General features: G+C 41.2%; 1 protein-coding gene across 2 annotated transcripts in view; it reads left to right on the top strand.

Moving 5' to 3' along the window:
- The window catches only part of CDK14 (cyclin dependent kinase 14), a 282959-nt gene that overhangs the window by 85062 nt on the left and 177429 nt on the right, over nt 1–20468 (top strand). For both annotated transcript variants that reach the window (XM_077809416.1, XM_077809415.1), the window contains exon 4: nt 1275–1369. In XM_077809416.1, coding sequence (XP_077665542.1) covers nt 1275–1369 — 95 coding nt within the window. The remainder of the gene's footprint in view (nt 1–1274; nt 1370–20468) is intronic.

The following is a 20468-nucleotide window of genomic DNA, read 5'->3' as shown; positions in this document are numbered from 1 at the left end:
AATATGCATTGCAGTGCAAAAGAAAATTTTTTGGGGGAAGGCGGAATCTTCTGCAGATTCAGTAGATAAAGATTTCTGTCACTATTCTAAAACGCTGATGTTAATAAGAAATATGAGTTGATAACATTTATAAAAAAATATGAAAACACTGCTTAACTTATTTTTCTATTATCACTGACTAATACAAATAGTTAATTCCCTCAAATCTGAACGTGAATGGGGGGAAGTTATCAAAGTGCTATGTACAGAATATGTGATTGCCTTTAATTAGAAAGCTCCTTTTGTGTTTTGCCTATGAAAGGGAAATGTCATTTTGAAAAATGTTCAGATCTTATCCGAGATAGATATTATGATTTTAGATTATAAAATCAACATACACATTTGATAGGCCAGAAGGTAATGGTTTGATGCACTCAGTAGAGACCACTCAAGTGAAACCCCTGCTGTTTCTGCCTCAGAGCAGGGTTCAGTTTGACTGGCAAAATGGAGAAGACAACATTGAGAGGAGGACAGCTTTATCCTCATTAGAGCTGTGAGAACAAATGATTTTTCAGTTCACTGGCTGTAATGAAGAACTGAGCGGGGGGTGTCATTTTGGATACACCTGAGACAAAAAAAAAATCATATTTTTCAGCAAACCAAAAAGTGTAAAAAAAACACCACTTTGAGCTGAACAAAACATTTTGCTTTACTTATGAACACTTTTTTATAAATAAAATTGAAGTATATTTCAAAACAAAGTCATTCAAATTGAAAAATTTAACCCCCCTAAAAATGCAGGTTTGGGTCAAAGAAGACATTTCACAAATTTGTGTCAAATATACTGAATTGTTTTCATTTAATAAAAAAAAAAAAAAACCCTTAAAGATCTAGATAAAAACTGGAACATTTCACTTAAACATTTTCAAATTGAACTGTTTTGTTTTTGTCCGGATTTATTTTTAGGTTTTTTTTTTTTGTTTTAATTACCAAAACAATTCAGTGAATTTGACATAAATTTGTGAAATATTTTGGTTGATTCAAATCTGTTGTTTTTGCGTGAAAAGTTTTGGCGAAAAATTTTGCCTAACCCTAATCTTGAGACATGTGGAAGGATATAACTGAGGGCATTTTAGCACCTCTCAGGACCAAGCCATTGATGGCCAGCCAGCGAATGAAATCTGTAGAGTGACTGATTACCATTCTAATTATTTTAAAAACAATCCTTCACTAGAAAATATTTATTTCTGGTGGAAGTAACATGTTCTTTATAATGTGTATGTTTTCCTTTGCAGCTTCTCTTTTGAAAGGACTGAAACATGCTAACATTGTGCTACTTCATGACATCATTCACACCAAGGAGACATTGACACTTGTGTTTGAATATGTGGTAAGTAAAATTAATTTAACGTGATAGGTAAGCTTGGGAGAGTTTAATTTTTGTTGGTAAATGTTGATTTTACCATACATACACAAAGTGACAAAAATGATTCCATCTATGATTATTGAAATGTTTACAGATAGGCAACATGAGAAAAATGCTGCTTGAGAACTTCAGAGTTTGATTTAAGGATATTTAGTTTGTATATTTTGATATGGGATTTTGAAAATTTGTTTTAATGATTATAAGTTATAATATTTTGAATCTCAGTATGTACTGTCGAGAAATAATTGTCTGACCTCCCTCTTACAGCCAGCAACTGTGAAAATTTAAATTGATCAAAATAAAAAAAAGTACTTTAAAAGAGATGTTGTTATCCATTGAAATTATGAAAAAATAAAAATGGAATTCTGCCAAGCCTAGTTTTAGGGAATGATCCAAAGCCCATTGAAGTAAATGGAAAAACTCTCATTAACTTCAGTGGGATTTGGAACAGGCACATGATAACCCATTGCTCTCTCTGTAAGAGTGAATATTATAAAAGGAGCTGTTTTGTAATGGAATATCTTGAAACTGGAAAGCTTGCTACAATAGCCCTGTCTCTGAGGCGGTTAAGTGGCTGTAAGAACACTTCCGGTCACTGTAATGTTAAAATGACTTTTCAGCTGGTTTATTTAACATGTGTCCTGGGCCTGGCCTATTTGTGAGAACATTTTCTTTAGTGTCAGGATAGATGGTAATTAAAAAATAGGTAAGGAGAGCAAATAGGATTAAAATGCTCTACAGGTAATATCTACATCAAATGAGTGTGACAACTGAAAATGACTTTTGTTGTGCATGGTTTCTGAAAGGACCTTCTTTAGTAAGCAATGTCAGTAAGGAAACTCTGATGCATACAATTTAGGCTTCATAGATTTATTTTTCCCCCGACTGATGTTTCAGCTATTAATTAAAACTTCATTTGCATAGTACACAGTGTAACGATCTAATTGTGTTCAGAGTATTACTTTCCCAAATCTTGGGCTTGAACTCCTAATTAATCTTTCTACATTTTCCTAAGACAGACATATGGTACCGGTGTAGAACTACTTCAGCATTTAGCTGTGGAATCATGCAATGTACCATCATAATTAACCTCCCAGTTTTCACAGATGGATCTAAGAACATGTAATTTATACGAAACAAATGAGTCTAGAGGAGATTTGGCTTTAATAGAATATCTGTCATTGTACTGTAGTCAATAAGGCTCTGCATTTTTTGCGTTATTAGTTTGGTTTTTTAAACTGTGACTGATTTTATCATAAAATTAATATGGACTGGATTAATACTTAAGAGAGTATAGTAGTTTTTCCCCCTCTTCTCAGTAGCATCACTTAATTTTTACAAGATGAAGTACACTGTTTATCATCTGGAGAAGATGTTCACCTCGTTTGTTTGCATATAAATGATATATTTTAATAATGTGGTTATTTGACTACAGAAGACTAGTGCAGAGCAGCTGCATACATCACTGTTTCCCTACATCAGGTGTAGAGACATCAACACAAATCTGATTCCTTTTGTTTAATCAATTATTCCAGTGTGCCTAACTTATAAACTGAATCAGCATTAAAAAAGTCTTGACATCTAATATTATGTAACAGACAGTGGAGATATATTTGTATAATTTTACATGAATTTTTACATAATTACATAATTTTACAGTTTTGCGATCGTATGTCAACTACTGTTTAGCTCTATTTAGTAGTGCTGGCTGAGAAATGAAAAATGTTTTCCATGAGAAATTTCATGGAATTTGTTGCCTTTTTTTGTCCTTTCAAACATCTTGCTTTTCCCAACTATCTCTAATATTTACACCTCCCCCATATGGAGTTAAAAATGCATATGCCCTTCTCCTGCAAAAAATTGTATGACACTTGCTTAATTTTGTGCCTGCGAGCAGTCCCATTGAACTTATAAATGATTTCTGAACTGGGGTCTTAAGGCTTACACCTATGAGGTGCTGAGTACTTTCAACTCCCATTAACTCATTGGAAGTTGAGGGTGCTCAGGACCTTGCAAGACTGAGGCCATTTCAGTTTCCAAGTTATAGTACTCAAAAGTAATTGGTAATGATATGAGGAAATAACTTCAATAACCATTATGGATCCTTTTGCAACAGTGAAATTCAACAATATATGGGGTACCATGTGGTGCAGGAACTCCACCCAAACACAAGGTGGCATGTAGGAAGAGAGATCAAGAAGGACTCGCTCTACAATTCACTGGACCCAGAACATGGTGCAGGCAATCCATCCCCTTCCCTTCATGACAGCCTTTTCCCATTGCCATTGAATGCAATTAGTCCTACATCTCAAGTAGTAGAAGTCTGTGCAGCAAGTTCAAGGTTCTGACTCTCCTGATGGTGCCTGATGGGGAAGTTGTTCCAGTTGTACATAACAAAATCTGCTTTACCCTTTTAATAAGAAAGAGTTTGAAAGAGATTACTTACAAAAATCTGTTATCTGTGCTATTTAGATTGCAAAGTTTAGCACTGGTAAGTTAGGAAAAGTCCATTTTAAGATAACCCATGCAACCTTAATTCTGACTCCCTGTTCATATGCATTATGATATAGTCTTCAATTACATGCTCACATGCTTTTCACAGGACCCTTGCCTCTGTCATTTCATGAGATGAGTTCAGAAAGGGGTAGAAATTAAGGTTGCCGGGGTAAACTTAGTTAAATTGGACTTTTTCCTGATTTCTGAGTGTTTGACTTTGCAACCGACATTTTTAATGCATTTTCTATCTATCATCCAACTGTCATATCTAATCTAATCATCTGCAAGTCTAAAATGCCCAGCATCTCAAACAGCTACACCTGAGCTTAACTTGATGCATGTGAGTGATCCCACTGAAGGCAGTGGGACTACTTTTGAGTAAAGTTAAACATGTGCATAAGTATTTGAAGGATTGAGGCCTAAAGACCTTACTGGAGGTTCATGTTCGCTTTAGTTCCTACCTATTGCTGATTTTATGATGATGTTTTGCTGCTCTAAAAGTGAAATCTTAGAACTATTATTATATTCTTACTAATGACAATTTCAAACTTAATAAAAATCTTTTGAGATGGAGTAATTAAATAAGTGATGAATGGTTAGTGATCTGAAAGAGCGCTCAGCAAATGGAGCCAGGAGGTTATCAATTTGGTGATGATTCCATAGATAAATTAATACTGATGGCATACTTTAGATTATCAGGGCTGTCCAATTTCAGAGCTGACCGTGAAACAGTAGAACGGAGTTTAGTTTCATGTAACACCCTTCAGACTCAAAGTATTGCAAAATGCTTTACAGTAATGAGTTAGAAATGGATAGTATAGTGACTGGATAGGCAAATGTGACCCCCATTATCTGCTCAGCAATAGCTCAAAATGGAAGTTGCTTTATTGGAATTTTGTCTGTCTACATAGTCGATTGATTTTATTTTTTATATATATAATCAAAGTCCCCCCCTGCCCCTTCAAAATTTTTTAACTTCCACTGATGGCCACCAGAATCAGGAAGGAAGGTCCTTGTTTGACAACTCATCTGACAGAAACACCTCCTCTGGTCCCACAGTGAAATGTTGTCCGCTTTGCATATAAAGCAAAGTCCTGGTGTGATATGTGACCCCACATCCTTCAGTCCCAGGAGAGACGTGCACCATCTGAATGACAGAACTAATATCAGTGTTGGATAATATATACTGTAGTTTAATATTAGGGCATAATTCTTAGCATGCTTTGGCGATTATTACATCGACTAATTATTCATGAATAATTGAGCATTATTCAAGCTCTGCTGAACAGAAGACTAAAGAGAAAAATTTAAATTTATAACTGATTGACTGAAAGGCACCTGCTATTCCCTGAATAGAGAGGAATATTTGGACTCCCTGGAACCATTGTTTCAAATCTTGGTAGGATTGACTCGGTCTTTCATCTTTCTGTGGCAGGTAAATTTGGTACTATGTAGTTAGCTGTATAGGGGTTTGTTACACAAGTCCCTAAAAATAAAAGTCTGATGCGCTCTGTGTGAATGTTGCAGTTGATGTCAATTTTTTTAAGATTCAGAGTTTCTCCTTGGGTCCTTGATTAAGTATTTCCCCTTCCTGCAGTGCAGTATGTTGTGTGCTGGGTGGCTGATGCCCTCCTCCCCCGGAGTTAGTTGCTTTTCCCTGTAGGATAGTATGTATGTTTGCTTCCCAATTTTTGTAGTGTATTTTTTTAGGCCATTTGTAAATAACATTAGCACAATTTCTCCAAAATCAAATGAAAAATATTTTGACTCATCTTTAATAGTGGAATTATCTTCTATTTTTATCTCCACTATTCCTGAAAATGCACTTTGTGGCTTATGAGACTGCAGACAAAAGCCTATTCACCAGCACACTCCAGTAGAGGAGCATGACTGTTTGCTCCCCTCCTGTAAAGGCCCTGTCAGAAGATGGTATGACCTTGTGGGGTGTTCCAGCTACAGAAAGGTGCATAAGCCACTTTCACACTGAGCCAACAGAGGAAGTGATGAGGGTTGCAGGTGAGAGATGAAGCAGAGCTCCTTGAAGAAGGTTTCATGTCTGCTTTTACTAAACTTGGCGCTAGTTGGAATTATTAGTTCTTCATTTGTCTTTTTAGAAGGAAGACAAATTTATCCATAAACATTAAACTAATTTAAAAAATCTCCAGTAAACGGTACAAGCTTAGTACAATGCAATCTCTAAACATTAATGAGATTTGTAGTATGACACATAATTATGCAGATATATTATCAATAACTGAACTGGTTATTATGTCCTTCAGTACTTGGCATATGAAAAATGAATATATCTAGTAATACTTTTCATTATGCTTTTAATATTTATGAACAAGAACTGAAATGAGAACAGATATGTGATAATTGAAAGCATGATTCTTAGTGAGGAATAATTATATTTATGCCTCAACTATGCTATTAATGGGGGGAAAAAGCTCCCAGACTAACAAGACTATATAATTTTAAACCAAGGATTTTCAGTTTACCTTTCCTATTTTAATCTTTGTGTGTCTCTTATTTTTTAAAATTACTTCCCATTAAAGATATAAGTTAATTCTCATTGGTTGATTACAAGACCCAAAACATAGTTTGTTTAAGCAATGAATTGGCTTAATAAATTGCATTCATTCCTATTTTTTGCACTCTGTCCTATGGCAGAAATATGTTTCTTGTTTGACATAAACACAGTTTGTACAACTATATAGTGTGTTACAATTAAAAGAGCCACAGACCTGAATTTTCAAAAATGATTAGTGACTGGGTGCCCATCTTGAGACCCCTTAAAGGGGCCTGATTTAAGAAAACATTGAGCACCTTCCATCTGAAAATCAGGCCCCTTTAAGATTTTTTTAAGTTGGGCACCCTAAATAGATAGTCATTTTTTGATAACTTAGATCAAAATGCTTTTGTCTTATTTGTCAGAAGAGTAGAATTATACTAGTTGAAAATAAAGAGATAATTGAAAACGTTGATATGTCATAAAATCTGCATTAGTGAGTCAAATTCTTTTACATTTATCTGTGCCCTTTAGGGTCCCAGATTACTATGCAAACTATATACAGGGGTCACTCATCTGCCTCTCGTGTCTGAAATCTCAGGAGGAGAAGGGGAACTGGTGGTGAAGGGAGTCTCCTTCCCTTCTCCTTTTGGAAGGAAGAGGGAACAAGGAGTGGGGGTCTCTCTCCTTTGTGGGAGAGGGAAAGTTAGTGGGAAGAGAGATCTTTTTGTACAGGAGTGAAAAGTAGATGGATCCAAAGCAGGAATCTCCTATTTTCCTCTCCTGTCAGTGGCTGCTCCTGCTTCACTGTCAGTAAAAACTTGAGAAGCCCAGAAACTCTCCAGCCAGGCACCAGCTTCTCTTGCTGCTCCACCTCTGATTGCAGTGCTTAGTGAGTCCTTCCTTCACCAGCCAGAAAGGAGGGGGAGATCTGAGGGAACAGGGTTCCCCCAAGTCTGGGAAAGGGGTGAAGCGAGGAGCTCTCCATTTGCTTTTAGTAGGGGAGGGAGAAAGCTGCTTTTCCCATTTCTTTTACCCTGCGGGCCCCCTGGTCTCTGCACAGAGAAGAAACGAAACATTTACATTGGACTGCTCAGTGAAAAAGCCAATAGAACATGGGTGGAGGAGCAGAGGGAGAGGAAATCCTATAGATGGAGAACAGGTGATAAGGGAATAAAGCTCTAGGGAAAGCATTGTTTTTCAAACCTTTTTTAATGAATAGATATGAGACCAGGTCCTGCTAAAGCTGGAGTGCAGTTTGGTGATGGAAACAACACTAGCTTGAGGAAGTGAGATTTCTGCAGGGATTTCTGAGGGCGAAAAAGGAAGTTTGCTTGGCACACAAGGAGGAGAAGGGAGATATAGACATAGGAGTCAGAAGGAACGAACGAAGAAATGAGTGTGAAAAGTAGACAGTGTCTGAGAGGGAGGGAAGATTTGCTGAGCATATTGAAGGGTTTCCATAGAATTGGAGGGGTAATGATGCCACTTAGGGGGGCATTCAACCCTGGCCCCTCCAGACAAACTTTGTGGAATTTCAATGGGGTTTTCTGCTTTTTTTTTTCATTTCTCTCACAACTGAAATTGGATGGACTGACCCAAGCATTAATAAATAATTAATAGATGTTTTAACAAATGGTTAATCAATTGTGCAACAGATCAATAAATTGCTTGTAACTATGGATTATAACCATTTAGAACACCTTCCACTGATATTCTTATCATCATAACACATTGCTTATCTCTGTATCATGCTTTACATCTATTAACCCTTTTATAAACTCCGTATAAATGTTAAGTTTGACCAAAAAAATCCAAGCAATCAAGGACAGATAGTTTCTGAGTCAAACAGGTAAATGAAATCTTTAGAAATGAGTGAGCTGTCCTGTCTGATGACAAATCTCACTGGAAATATTTTATTTCCTTAAACACGATACATGTTCATAGAATCATAGAATATCAGGGTTGGCAGGGACCTCAGGAGGTCATCTAGTCCAACCCCATGCTCAAAGCAGGACCAATCCCCAACTAAATCATCCCAGCCAGGGCTTTGTCAAGCCTGACCTTGAAAACTTCTAAGGAAGGAGATTTCACCACCTCCCTAGGTAACACATTCCAGTGCTTCACCACCCTCCTAGTGAAAAAGTTTCTCTTAATATCCAACCTAAACCTCCCTCACTGCATCTTGAGACCATTACTCCTTGTTCTGTCATCTGTTACCACTGAGAACCGTCTAGATTCATCCTCTTTGGAACCCCCTTTCAGGTTAGTTGAAAGCAGCTATCAAATCTCCCCTCATTCTTCTCTTCCGCAGACTAAACAATCCCAGTTCCCTCAGCCTCTCCTCATAAGTTATGTGTTCCAGTCCCCTAATCATTTTTGTTGCCCTCTGCTGGGCGTTTTCCAATTTTTCCACATCCCTCTTGTAGTGGGGGGCCCAAAACTGGACACAGTACTCCAGATGAGGCCTCACCAATGTCAAATAGAGGGGAATGATCACGTCCCTCGATCTACTGGCAATGCCCCTACTCATACATCCCAAAATGCCATTGGCCTTCTTGGCAACAAGGGGATACTGTTGACTCATATCCAGCTTCTCGTCCACTGTAACCCCTAGGTCCTTTTCTGCAAAACTGCTGCCTAGCCATTCGGTCCCTAGTTTGTAGCGGTGCATGGGATTCTTCCATCCTAAGTGCAGGACTCTGCACTTGTCCTTGTTGAACCTCATCAGATTTCTTTTGGCCCAATCCTCCAATTTGTCTAGGTCCCTCTGTATCCTATCCCTGCCCTCCAGTGTATCTACCACTCCTCCCAGTTTAGTGTCATCTGCAAACTTGCTGAGGATGCAATCCACGCCATCCTCCAGATCATTAATGAAGATATTGAACAAAACCAGCCCGAGGACCGACCCTTGGGGCACTCTGCTTGATACCGGCTGCCAACTAGACATGGAGTCACTGATCACTACCTGTTGAGCCCGACAACCTAGCCAGCTTTCTATCTACCTTATAGTCCATTCATCCAGCCCATACTACTTTAACTTGCTGGCAAGAATATTGTGGGAGACTGTGTCAAAAGCTTTGCTAAAGTCAAGGAACAACATGTCCACTGCTTTCCCCTCATCCACAGAGCCAGTTATCTCATCATAGAAGGCAATTAGATTAGTCAGGCATAACTTGCCCTTGGTGAATCCATGCTGACTGTTCCTGATCACTTTCCTCTCCTCTAAGTGCTTCAGAATTGATTCCTTGAGGACCTGTTCCATGATTTTTCCAGGGACTGAGGTGAGGCTGACTGGCCTGTAGTTGCCCAGATCATCCTCCTTCCCTTTTTCAAAGATGGGCACTACATTAGCCTTTTTCCAGTCGTCCGGGACCTCCCCTGATCGCCATGCGTTTTCAAAGATAATGGCCAATGGCTCTGCAATCACATCCGCCAACTCCTTTAGCACTCTCAGATGCAACGCGTCCAGCCCCATGGACTTGTGCATGTCCAGCTTTTCTAAATAGTCCCGAACCACTTCTTTCTCCACAGAGGGCTGGTCACCTCCTCCCCATGCTGTGCTGCCCAGTGCAGTAGTCTGGGAGCTGACCTTGTTCGTGAAGACAGAGGCAAAAAAAGCATTGAGTACATTAGCTTTTTCCACATCCTCTGTCACTAGGCTGCCTCCCTCATTCAGTAAGGGGCCCACACTTTCCTTGACTTTCTTCTTGTTGCTAACAATCCTGAAAAAACCCTTCTTGTTACTTTTAACGTCTCTTGCTAGCTGCAACACCAAATGTGATTTGGCCTTCCTGATTTCACTCCTGCATGCCCGAGCAATATTTTTATACTCCTCCCTGGTCATTTGTCCAATCTTCCACTTCTTGTAAGCTTCTTTTTTGTGTTTAAGATCAGCAAGGATTTCACTGTTAAGCCAAGCTGGTTGCCTGCCATATTTACTATTCTTTCTACACATTAGGATGGTTTGTCCCTGTAACCTCAATAAGGATTCTTTAAACTACAGCCAGCTCACCTAGGACTTCTTTTCCCCTCATGTTGTTCTCCCAGGGGATCCTGCCCATCAGTTCCCTGAGGTTGTCAAAGTCTGCTTTTTTGAAGTCCAGGGTCCGTATTCTGCTGCTCTCCTTTCTTCCTTGTGTCAGAATCCTGAACTCGACCATCTCATGGTCACTGCCTCCCACTGCCTGCCATCCACTTTAGCTTCCCCTACTAATTCTTCCCGGTTTGTGAGTAGCAGGTCAAGAAGAGCTCTGCCCCTAGTTGGTTCCTCCAGCACTTGCACCAGGAAATTGTCCCCTACACTTTCCAAAAACTTCCTGGATTGTCTGTGCACCGCTGTATTGCTCTCCCAGCAGATATCAGGGTGATTGAAGTCTCCCATGAGAACCAGGGCCTGCTATCTAGTAACTTCCGTGAGTTGCCAAAAGAAAGCCTCGTCCACCTCATTCCCTTGGTCCGGTGGTCTGTAGAAGACTCCCACCATGACATCACCCTTGTTGCTCACACTTCTAAACTTAATCCAGAGACTCTCAGGTTTTTCTGCAGTTTCATACTTGAGCTCTGAGCAGTCATACTGCTCTCTTACATACAGTGCAACTCCCCCACCTTTTCTGCCCTGCCTGTCCTTCCTGAACAGTTTATATCTATCCATGACAGTACTCCAGTCATGTGAGTTATCCCACCACGTCTCTGTTATTCCAATCACATCATAAATCCTTGACTGTGCCAGGACTTCCAGTTCTCCCTGTTTCCCAGGCTTCTTGCATTTGTGTATAGGCACTTAAGATAACTTGTTGTTTGTCCTGCTTTCTTAGTATGAGGCAGAAGCCCTCCTCTCTCATGCTCTCCTGCTCGTGCTTTCTCCCGGTATCCCACGTCCCCACTTATCTCAGGGCTTCGGTCTCCTTCTCCTGGTGAACCTAGTTTAAAGCTCTCCTCACTACGTTAGCCAGCCTGCTTGCGAAGATGCTCTTCCCTCTCTTTGTCAGGTGGAGCCCATCTCTGCCTAGCACTCCTCCTTCTTGGAACACCATCCCATGATCAAAGAATCCAAAGCCTTCTCTGACACCACCTGCGTAGCCATTCGTTGACTTCACGATTCGACGGAGTTTTTGTACTTGAATAGGTTAATACTCTTTTTAGTGCACACAATGCAAAATTGGATAAATTTTTCAATTTGACCTTTTATAAGCGGCTAATCCTCATAGAGGGCTAATTGCTTTGTTACAAATTTATTTTTTATTTTACAAAATATTATATTATAAGCATTTAATAAAGACATGGGAGATTCCCAACAGGTGTAAATTGTTATAGGACCACTTAATTCAAGGAACATAGGCCTAAGAAAATTTTCATAAGCTGAGGATCTGCCTCTTTATTCTGAGCATGCCAGGTAGAAAGTCTTTCTAATATTTTGCAATATGATGCTAACTGTCTAACTGAAATAACATAGTCGGTATCTATGTACTTTCTTTAACTAATATTTCTTCATAATAGGACTGCAATGACCTTTATCTGAAGATCTCAAAGCACTTGAGGAGTAGTGACTTTACCTTCCCAACACCTCTCAAGTGGTGTTACAGATGAGACTGAGATATAATATAATAGTAGGTTTCAGAGTAACAGCCGTGTTAGTCTGTATTCGCAAAAAGAAAAGGAGTCCTTGTGGCACCTTAGAGACTAACCAATTTATTTGAGCATGAGCTTTCGTGAGCTACAGCTCACTTCATCAGATGCATACCGTGGAAACTGCAGCAGACTTTATTTATACACAGAGAATATGAAACAATACCTCCTCCCACCCCACTGTCCTGCTGGTAATAGCTTATCTAAAGTGAGCATCAGGTTAGGCCATTTCCAGCACAAATCCAGGTTTTCTCACCCTCCACCCCCCCACACAAATTCACTCTCCTGCTGGTGATAGCCCATCCAAAGTGACAACTCTTTACACAATGTGCATGATAATGAAGTTAGGCCATTTCCTGCACAAATCCAGGTTCTCTCACTCCCTCACCCCCCTCCAAAAACCCACCCCCATACACACACAGACTCACTCTCCTGCTGGTAATAGCTCATCCAAACTGACCACTCTCCAAGTTTAAAACCAAGTTAAACCAGAACATCTGGGGGGGGGGGGGTAGGAAAAAACAAGAGGAAATAGGCTACCTTGCATAATGACTTAGCCACTCCCAGTCTCTATTTAAGCCTAAATTAATAGTATCCAATTTGCAAATGAATTCCAATTCAGCAGTTTCTCGCTGGAGTCTGGATTTGAAGTTTCTTTGTTTTAAGATAGCGACCTTCATGTCTGTGATTGCGTGACCAGAGAGATTGAAGTGTTCTCCGACTGGTTTATGAATGTTATAATTCTTGACATCTGATTTGTGTCCATTTATTCTTTTACGAAGAGACTGTCCAGTTTGACCAATGTACATGGCAGAGGGGCATTGCTGGCACATGATGGCATAAATCACATTGGTGGATGTGCAGGTGAACGAGCCTCTGATAGTGTGGCTGATGTTATTAGGCCCTGTGATGGTGTCCCCTGAATAGATATGTGGGCACAGTTGGCAACGGGCTTTGTTGCAAGGAGAAGTTCCTGGGTTAGTGGTTCTGTTGTGTGGTATGTGGTTGTTGGTGAGTATTTGCTTCAGGTTGCGGGGCTGTCTGTAGGCAAGGACTGGCCTGTCTCCCAAGATTTGTGAGAGTGTTGGGTCATCCTTTAGGATAGGTTGTAGATCCTTAATAATGCGTTGGAGGGGTTTTAGTTGGGGGCTGAAGGTGACGGCTAGTGGCGTTCTGTTATTTTCTTTGTTAGGCCTGTCCTGTAGTAGGTAACTTCTGGGAACTCTTCTGGCTCTATCAATCTGTTTCTTTACTTCCGCAGGTGGGTATTATAGTTGTAAGAAAGCTTGACAGAGATCTTGTAGGTGTTTGTCTCTGTCTGAGGGGTTGGAGCAAATGCGGTTGTATCGCAGAGCTTGGCTGTAGACGATGGATCATGTGGTGTGGTCAGGGTGAAAGCTGGAGGCATGCAGGTAGGAATAGCGGTCAGTAGGTTTCCGGTATAGGGTGGTGTTTATGTGACCATTGTTTATTAGCACTGTAGTGTCCAGGAAGTGGATCTCTTGTGTGGACTGGACCAGGCTGAGGTTGGTGGTGGGATGGAAATTGTTGAAATCATGGTGGAATTCTTCAAGGGCTTCTTTTCCATGGGTCCAGATGATGAAGATGTCATCAATATAGCGCAAGTAGAGTAGGGGCTTTAGGGGACGAGAGCTGAGGAAGCGTTGTTCTAAATCAGCCATAAAAATGTTGGCATACTGTGGGGCCATGCGGGTACCCATAGCAGTGCCGCTGATCTGAAGGTTCACATTGTCCCCAAATGTGAAATAGTTATGGGTAAGGACAAAGTCACAAAGTTCGGCCACCAGGTTAGCCGTGACATTATCGGGGATAGTGTTCCTGACGGCTTGTAGTCCATCTTTGTGTGGAATGTTGGTGTAGAGGGCTTCTACATCCATTGTGGCCAGGATGGTGTTATCAGGAAGATCACCGATGGATTATAGTAGTATTCCCATTTTACAGACGGGGAAAATAAGGCAAAGAGAGATTAAGTGGTTTGCATGAGGGTGTAGAACAAGCCTGTGGCAGAGCTAAAATCTTTAAGGGTCTGAGTTTGAGATGCTGAGTACCTTTAACTGCAGTTGAAGTCAGTGCTCAGCACCTGTGAAAATTAGGCCCTAAATGGTTAGGCCCTGTAACTGCAGTGTTGACCCTCCTTGAATGTAATGTAGGTTAAAGGTGCTTCAGGCCATTAATGGGAGTGAAGCGATTCCCAGCTTCTGTAGACATACCCGTGCTAAATCTGCTCGAGTTTGTCATTGTCTTCATCTTTCATCTCACTTCCGTATTTGGGGCTGGCAACTCTTATAGCCTTCTTCTAAAACTTGTGATTGTACACAATCACTGGCTGTCATGCAAATTGGTCTTCCTAAGATCCGCTGATGAACCAAGTCTTTGTCTTCTCCCTTGATCATCTTCCATCCATGATCATTGTAAGGGCCATCTACCAATATAACTCCCAGTTCTGTGCTGGATATGCCCATACCAACGTGGCCTAGCCTCCCTCAACTTATCTTTAATTGGGGGCAACCAGTTAGGGGGCGGCAGGCCAGGCTGTTTGCTGAACATATTTTAAGTACATAATTTTAGCACATATTTAGAGTCTTTGTACACACCCCATACCTATGTAACCCCTTGGGGTTTAGAGAGCATGGCCCCTTTTAAATCTTTTTCCCAGTGGGGAGGGCGAGCAGTGAGAGAAAGGATGGAAACTTGGGGGTGTGGCTCTGGAGCCCGGATAAGAGAAGGGCTGCAGCCAGGAGGCTCTGGACAAAAAGTGAAGGAGAGAGGCTACCTGCCTGAAGCCTGGGAAGGACAGGGTGGCCGATCAGGGACACTCAAGTACAGGAGCCAGGAGGCGCACTGTGCCAGGGAGGAATCGCCAGAGAAGGACAGCCCGGAGCTGGATCCAGTATCACTGCTGCCCAGAGCTGCATGGGGCTGTGAGTACTGGGGCTTGTGACTCTGCACTGGGAATAAGGAGGGAGGCTGCTAGCTAGTTAAGTGGGGAGGTGGTTGCTCTGTGTGGCTTTGCAGAGAGCGGCAGAAGAGGGCACCGGAGGGGTTTGCTGGGGAAAGTTCACTGGCGCTGAAGATGACGAGGCGCACCCAAGACTCACCATTGAACTGGAATTTTGCTCAGGACTCCTGAACTCTGTGTCTGTGACACATTGCTCAGTGTCTGCCCTTTCAGACTGTGCTACCACTGGGCCTGTGAGGCCTTGGTTTGGATGCAACCTTGTTCTACTGCTCCCCCTATACTTCCCATTGTTGTTTTTCTCCTCTCATCCCTCTGTAAATAAATATTTCCCTTTATTATATCCATTGTACTTTTCCTGTGGGTGGGTGTGTTCACTCTGGGGGGGGCGGGGAGGGTTTGAACAGGTGCCCGTGGGGTGGAGGGAATTTTTCCTGCTGCATTCCTGAGCGCGCTGTCTCTTGGCCAGAGCTGCCTGCAGAGCAGACTCCATCTTGGCCATGCGGGCGCTAAAGTTACACATATGTCATGCAAGAATATTAATGATCAGTAAGTCATTAGTTTTCCAATGGTCTCTTACCTGGCACCTTTTAGATTCAGATGATGACAACAGTGTGTTAGGTGTAATGAGTATGTCAGGTCTGACAAGAGTTGCTGACACAGAGTAGTAAACTGCAAATGGGCCTCTGTGTCACCAGCTCCATTTCGTTTTGACTACAGTAGTCATTCCATTATATGTAGTCTAGATAAGACAGACACATCCTTCTGGCACACCTCTGCATCACAAATTCCACCCAATTAGTTCTCTTAGCACACAATCCTAAGCCTTCTCCAAGTCAAAAAACCCCAAGCCCATTTGATGGTTCTGCTGGAGCTAGCCCACGAAAAATAGTTGTGAAGCCACAGTAGCACGGGCAGCGGCAGGCGGCAGCATGGGCCAGCTGCCTCAAGTACAAACCCATTGAGACCCAGCTAACCTGTGGTGCCGCACACTAATGCCTGGGCTACCATGGCTATACTACTGTTTTTAGCATGCTAGCTAAATGAGAGCTGCTATCATGAGTGTCTGTCCACTTGATCTGGAAACCATGCTCCCAGCTCCAAGTGTAGACTTACTCTTAGAGGGAGGATGATCATGTAGTTAAAGCACATAACTTAGAACCAGATCTGAGCTCTATTCCTGGATTGACAGCACCTTTCTTATGTGGTTTTCCTCAACTGTGAAATGGGGATAATAATTAAAATTAACTTACCTCAAAGAGAGGAGTGGTGAGGTTTAATTAATCAGTGTTTATAAAATGCTTTGTGATCCTCAGGTGTAAATTGCTATCAAAGTATAAAGTGGTAGGTGCTTTTAGTCTACTGTTCCTGGGGGTAGAGGGTTGGGGAAGAAACAAGGAAACTAAAATATTAAAACATATGTTGCTCTAACCTTTTGTTATTTAAAACACTCAAAAGTTAGGAAGTGAATAAGTTACAGTTCTCTTACCAATATAAACTAAAGTATATATGGCATATGCAATGTCTTCTATTCCTCTTCCTTTATAAATGTTTTATGTATGCTATTTATTATTGTTTATATTATAGGAGGTGCAGTATTGCTATGAGAACCTTACATTTTCCTCTCCTTACATCTGAAGTACACTTGACATTGCATTATTATAAGTTTACGTATCTTAATTTCTTTATTTTGAATTTGAATGTGGTGTGTGTTCGCACGTATTAGCTACATGTTTCCAAGCAAAAGTATGTGGACATAAATGTCTCTGGAGGAGATGGGGGATGGCTGAGGTACAGAGATATGGAGAGGAGGGGATTTTTGTCCATCAGGGAAGTGCAAGAGTAAGCCCTGGACTCCCCTGTTGCCTCTGCAATTCTATGGAACGTGTATTTTGGAGTTTACATCCAAGAACTCCCTCCACAAAGACAATTCAGCCTTCTCTGAAAGTAATCTATGCCCGTGGCACAAATCCAGGAGTTCTCCATGTACTTAAAGGAAACTTTGCATTAATTAATAACCAAAAAATGTTTTCATCAAAGAACCACCAAAACCATGAGAAAATCACATATCAGTGGCATACCTGTTTGCTTTACAGAACACCTTGGTTAGACTTGGTGCATAAATTATGTGCTTTTTCTTCTTCTGTACAGTATCACTCATGTGTTTCTGAGTAAATTTGTCCTTGTTGCTAGTTTGTGGGAATTCCAAGACACTAGAGACATCTGTTAGCAAAATTGTTTTCAAAGGTTTTTCTTTTTTTAAAATCCCTCATATATGTTCTTCTCCTTGACCCCTTGCTGCGTCAGCCTTGCTGGTCTTGTTTCCATCCCTTCTCTGTCTGAAAATTGCATGAGTATCACTTTGTGAAATAGCTTTCAGGAGGATTCTTTCTTAGGGATGTGGTGAACCCCTTCCTTTCCAATATAAGGGAATAGAGATCATCATTATATGAATATTTCCATTGCTTTCCATTGTAAAGAATTCTGTGACATTCTTAGAAGCTTCAGAAATTTTAAATGTGGTGACTAAAATTGTACTATAGCAATCAACAGATTACTTTATAGATTTCATTTAAATAAAATTAACTTTCCTGTGATCTTTTGTAACCTCCATTTTAAATGTTATTGCAGCTATCAATGTTTTTGGTAAACTGTATTGTCAGTTTAAGAATTTGTTAGTGAAAATGGGAAACTTTCAGTCAGTAAAACTGCTAGGGCATAAATAATGTGTGCACTCTTTTTAACAGGAAAGAATGGCTTGAAACAGTCTTGCTGCCTCAGTGAAACAATACAATCTGTCTGCTGCCAATGATGTCATTGCCAGAAGCCAAATAGTACAGTTTTTGTTTTAATGGAAGAGCTCTTTCACATTGCTGGTTTTACATGATGGGAATGTGGTTGGAAATGCTTCCTTTTCCATTCAGAAGCCTCGGGCTGTCCATGCATTTCAGTTTCAGAAATGACAGCTGAAACCAATTAGGCAGAATTATGGGACAGCAAAGTCACGTGTAGCTTTATCATGACTGAGGAAGAGGGGAGAGAGAGAGATTATACTGCATGGGGAATAGAAATGACTAATCAAATTAGGAGAATACTATATTAGTAAAATTATTATAGAAAGGCTTGTGAGATAGAGCTCATTTTCTGTGAGTTACCTTATCTTTAGTGAGAGATTTTCTAGCCTTTCTGTGCGAGCTGTTGCATGTTTGATAGTGGATTCTCAAATATCTCTAAACTGGCTAAAGTCAAAAGGTAAAATATTTGATTTTAAAATAAATCACAAGAGCATGTTCTTGAATATCTTTACTTTGTGGCTTACTCAGCTATTCATAATTTGAATCCTTTTTGTAAGGTGGAGGAGGACCTAAATCTTTAACCTTTGTTCCTGATTTTATTTATTTACATATTCTCTCTTCTCCAGAAGTAGATTAGTTCACATAAACTTTTCTCTGTCTGATTAGTTCTCCCTTTACAATTGCTTGCGCGCACACATCTGCAGGTGTACATCATGGTTTTACTGAATAAGAATCACCTTTCACATTCTGCAACACATTTCAAGCAAAAACCAATTAATTACATTATGAAATATTGCTCCATTGGTTATTTGCATAAATAATTTAAATTTGTTGAGGCAGTTTACAGAGAAAAATAACAAAACAAACAATGATAGTCCAAGTAAGTCTTTTTAATCCTAGATCCTATCCTTTAATCCCATATTTCTTGTTCCAAATTCTGCTCTTTGTTAATCCCATGTAATTTTACTGCCTTTGAGACATTCTCAAAGTCTCCAAGGTATTGTCTTGGGCAAGTCATTTAATCTTTCCAGTCATAAAATGGGGGGTGTTAACCTCTCTTCATTAAGGTTTGAAAAGTGTTTTGAGACCCTAGCAGGGAATGCATCATAGAAAAATTATTATTCAGTATTGCTTGTCTGTGTGTAATCTTCCCTGGATACCAGCTGTAAACTGTGATGAACTAAGCATTCCCTTATTACCTCCTAATAATAAAACTCCTATTCTACTCCTTTTACATCAGTTGTTCCTCTAACAATGCAGCAAGGAAAGCAGAAAACCCTCCGGTCCCTACCAGTTTGGCCCAAGGGGAAAAAGTTCCTTCCTGATTGCCAAAACAGGTGATAGGTCTGACATTCATTCTTGAGGTGTCCATAACTCTGAGGTTTTATTGTAGGTAGGTCAACACAGTCAGTGTAGACACCGCGTTACTTACATTGACCATTACTGGCCTCCATCAGCTGTCTCACAATGCCCCACAGTGACCGCTCTGGTCACTGTTGTGAATTCTGCTGCCCAGGGGTCAGGTGGACAGGAAGACACCCCTCCCCTTTAAGGACCCACACATTTTTGAAATTCCTTTTCCTGGTTGCCTAGCTGGGCAAGCACACCTACCAACTCTCCATTGTTGAGTGTAACTTCCCAGCTGACCATGCCGGCTAAACACTTCAGACACACACCTGCCTGGAATACACAGGAGATATTTGGATCTCCTGGGCCTGTGGGGAAAAGAAATTCTGCAGGCACAGCTCTGATCCAGCTGTAGAAATGTGGACCTCTACGAGCAGGTTGCTCGGGGAGTGTGGAAAGGCTGCAACAGAGACCAGCAGCAGTGCTGCATGAAAGCCAAAGAGCTGCGGCAGGCATACCGGAAGGCCAATAATAGATCCAGTGCTGAGCCGCAGACCTGCTGCTTTTACAAAGAGCTGCAAGCCATGCTTGGTGGAGGACTCCCACCTCCCTGCTCAAGAACACTGTGGTTACTTCTGAGAAGCCCAAGTCACAGGCCCTTGCCACAAACAGTGAGGAGATGGATGAGGAGGAGGAGGAGTATGGGGAACTGGTAACTGGGGGATCCAGCTGTGCAGCAAGCCAGGACCTATTTTTGACTCTTCTGCAGTCCAGCCAGTCCTGACAGAGGTAGAGTTGCTATCAGCTTTTCATTCCCCTCTAGACTTAGGGGTGACGCGGAGCAGTTTGTTTATGTGCACCGATAATGGAGGTACTCTGCAGTCCTCATGGAGGATTCATGGAGGTACTCTGCAATCCTCTGCTGAAGGTTTCTGGGGAGGGCTGCCTCATTTCTTCTTCTGTGATAGGACACTTTCTCAGCAATTATTTCAGCAGGCACCAGTGCAGTACACAGGCTAGCAGCATAGGGGCCCAGGTGGCCTCAGAACACCAGCAGCAGCAGCTGTGCTCTCTCTGCCTCTGATATCCTCAGGAGTGAGGTATCAGCTAAAATCACCACTGCCTGGGGAAAATGGTGCCAATATTCAGTTCCATTGCCCTTTACTACTAGAATCAAGCAAGCGAGCAATTCCCTTCTCCTTTCAGTGGCCGTACTGGAACTGTGGGGTGTGCCCATAATGCTGGTTCCGTATTCTCACCAGTCCTCCCTGGCCACCTCAGACAAACCGCTGCCAGCACCAGAGTCGGAAC

Source organism: Eretmochelys imbricata, chromosome 2 (assembly GCF_965152235.1).
Source record: "Eretmochelys imbricata isolate rEreImb1 chromosome 2, rEreImb1.hap1, whole genome shotgun sequence".
Classification (NCBI taxonomy): Eukaryota; Metazoa; Chordata; order Testudines; family Cheloniidae; genus Eretmochelys; species Eretmochelys imbricata.
The sequence above is the reverse complement of the archived record's forward strand: the minus strand, read 5'-3'. Positions and strand labels throughout refer to the sequence as shown.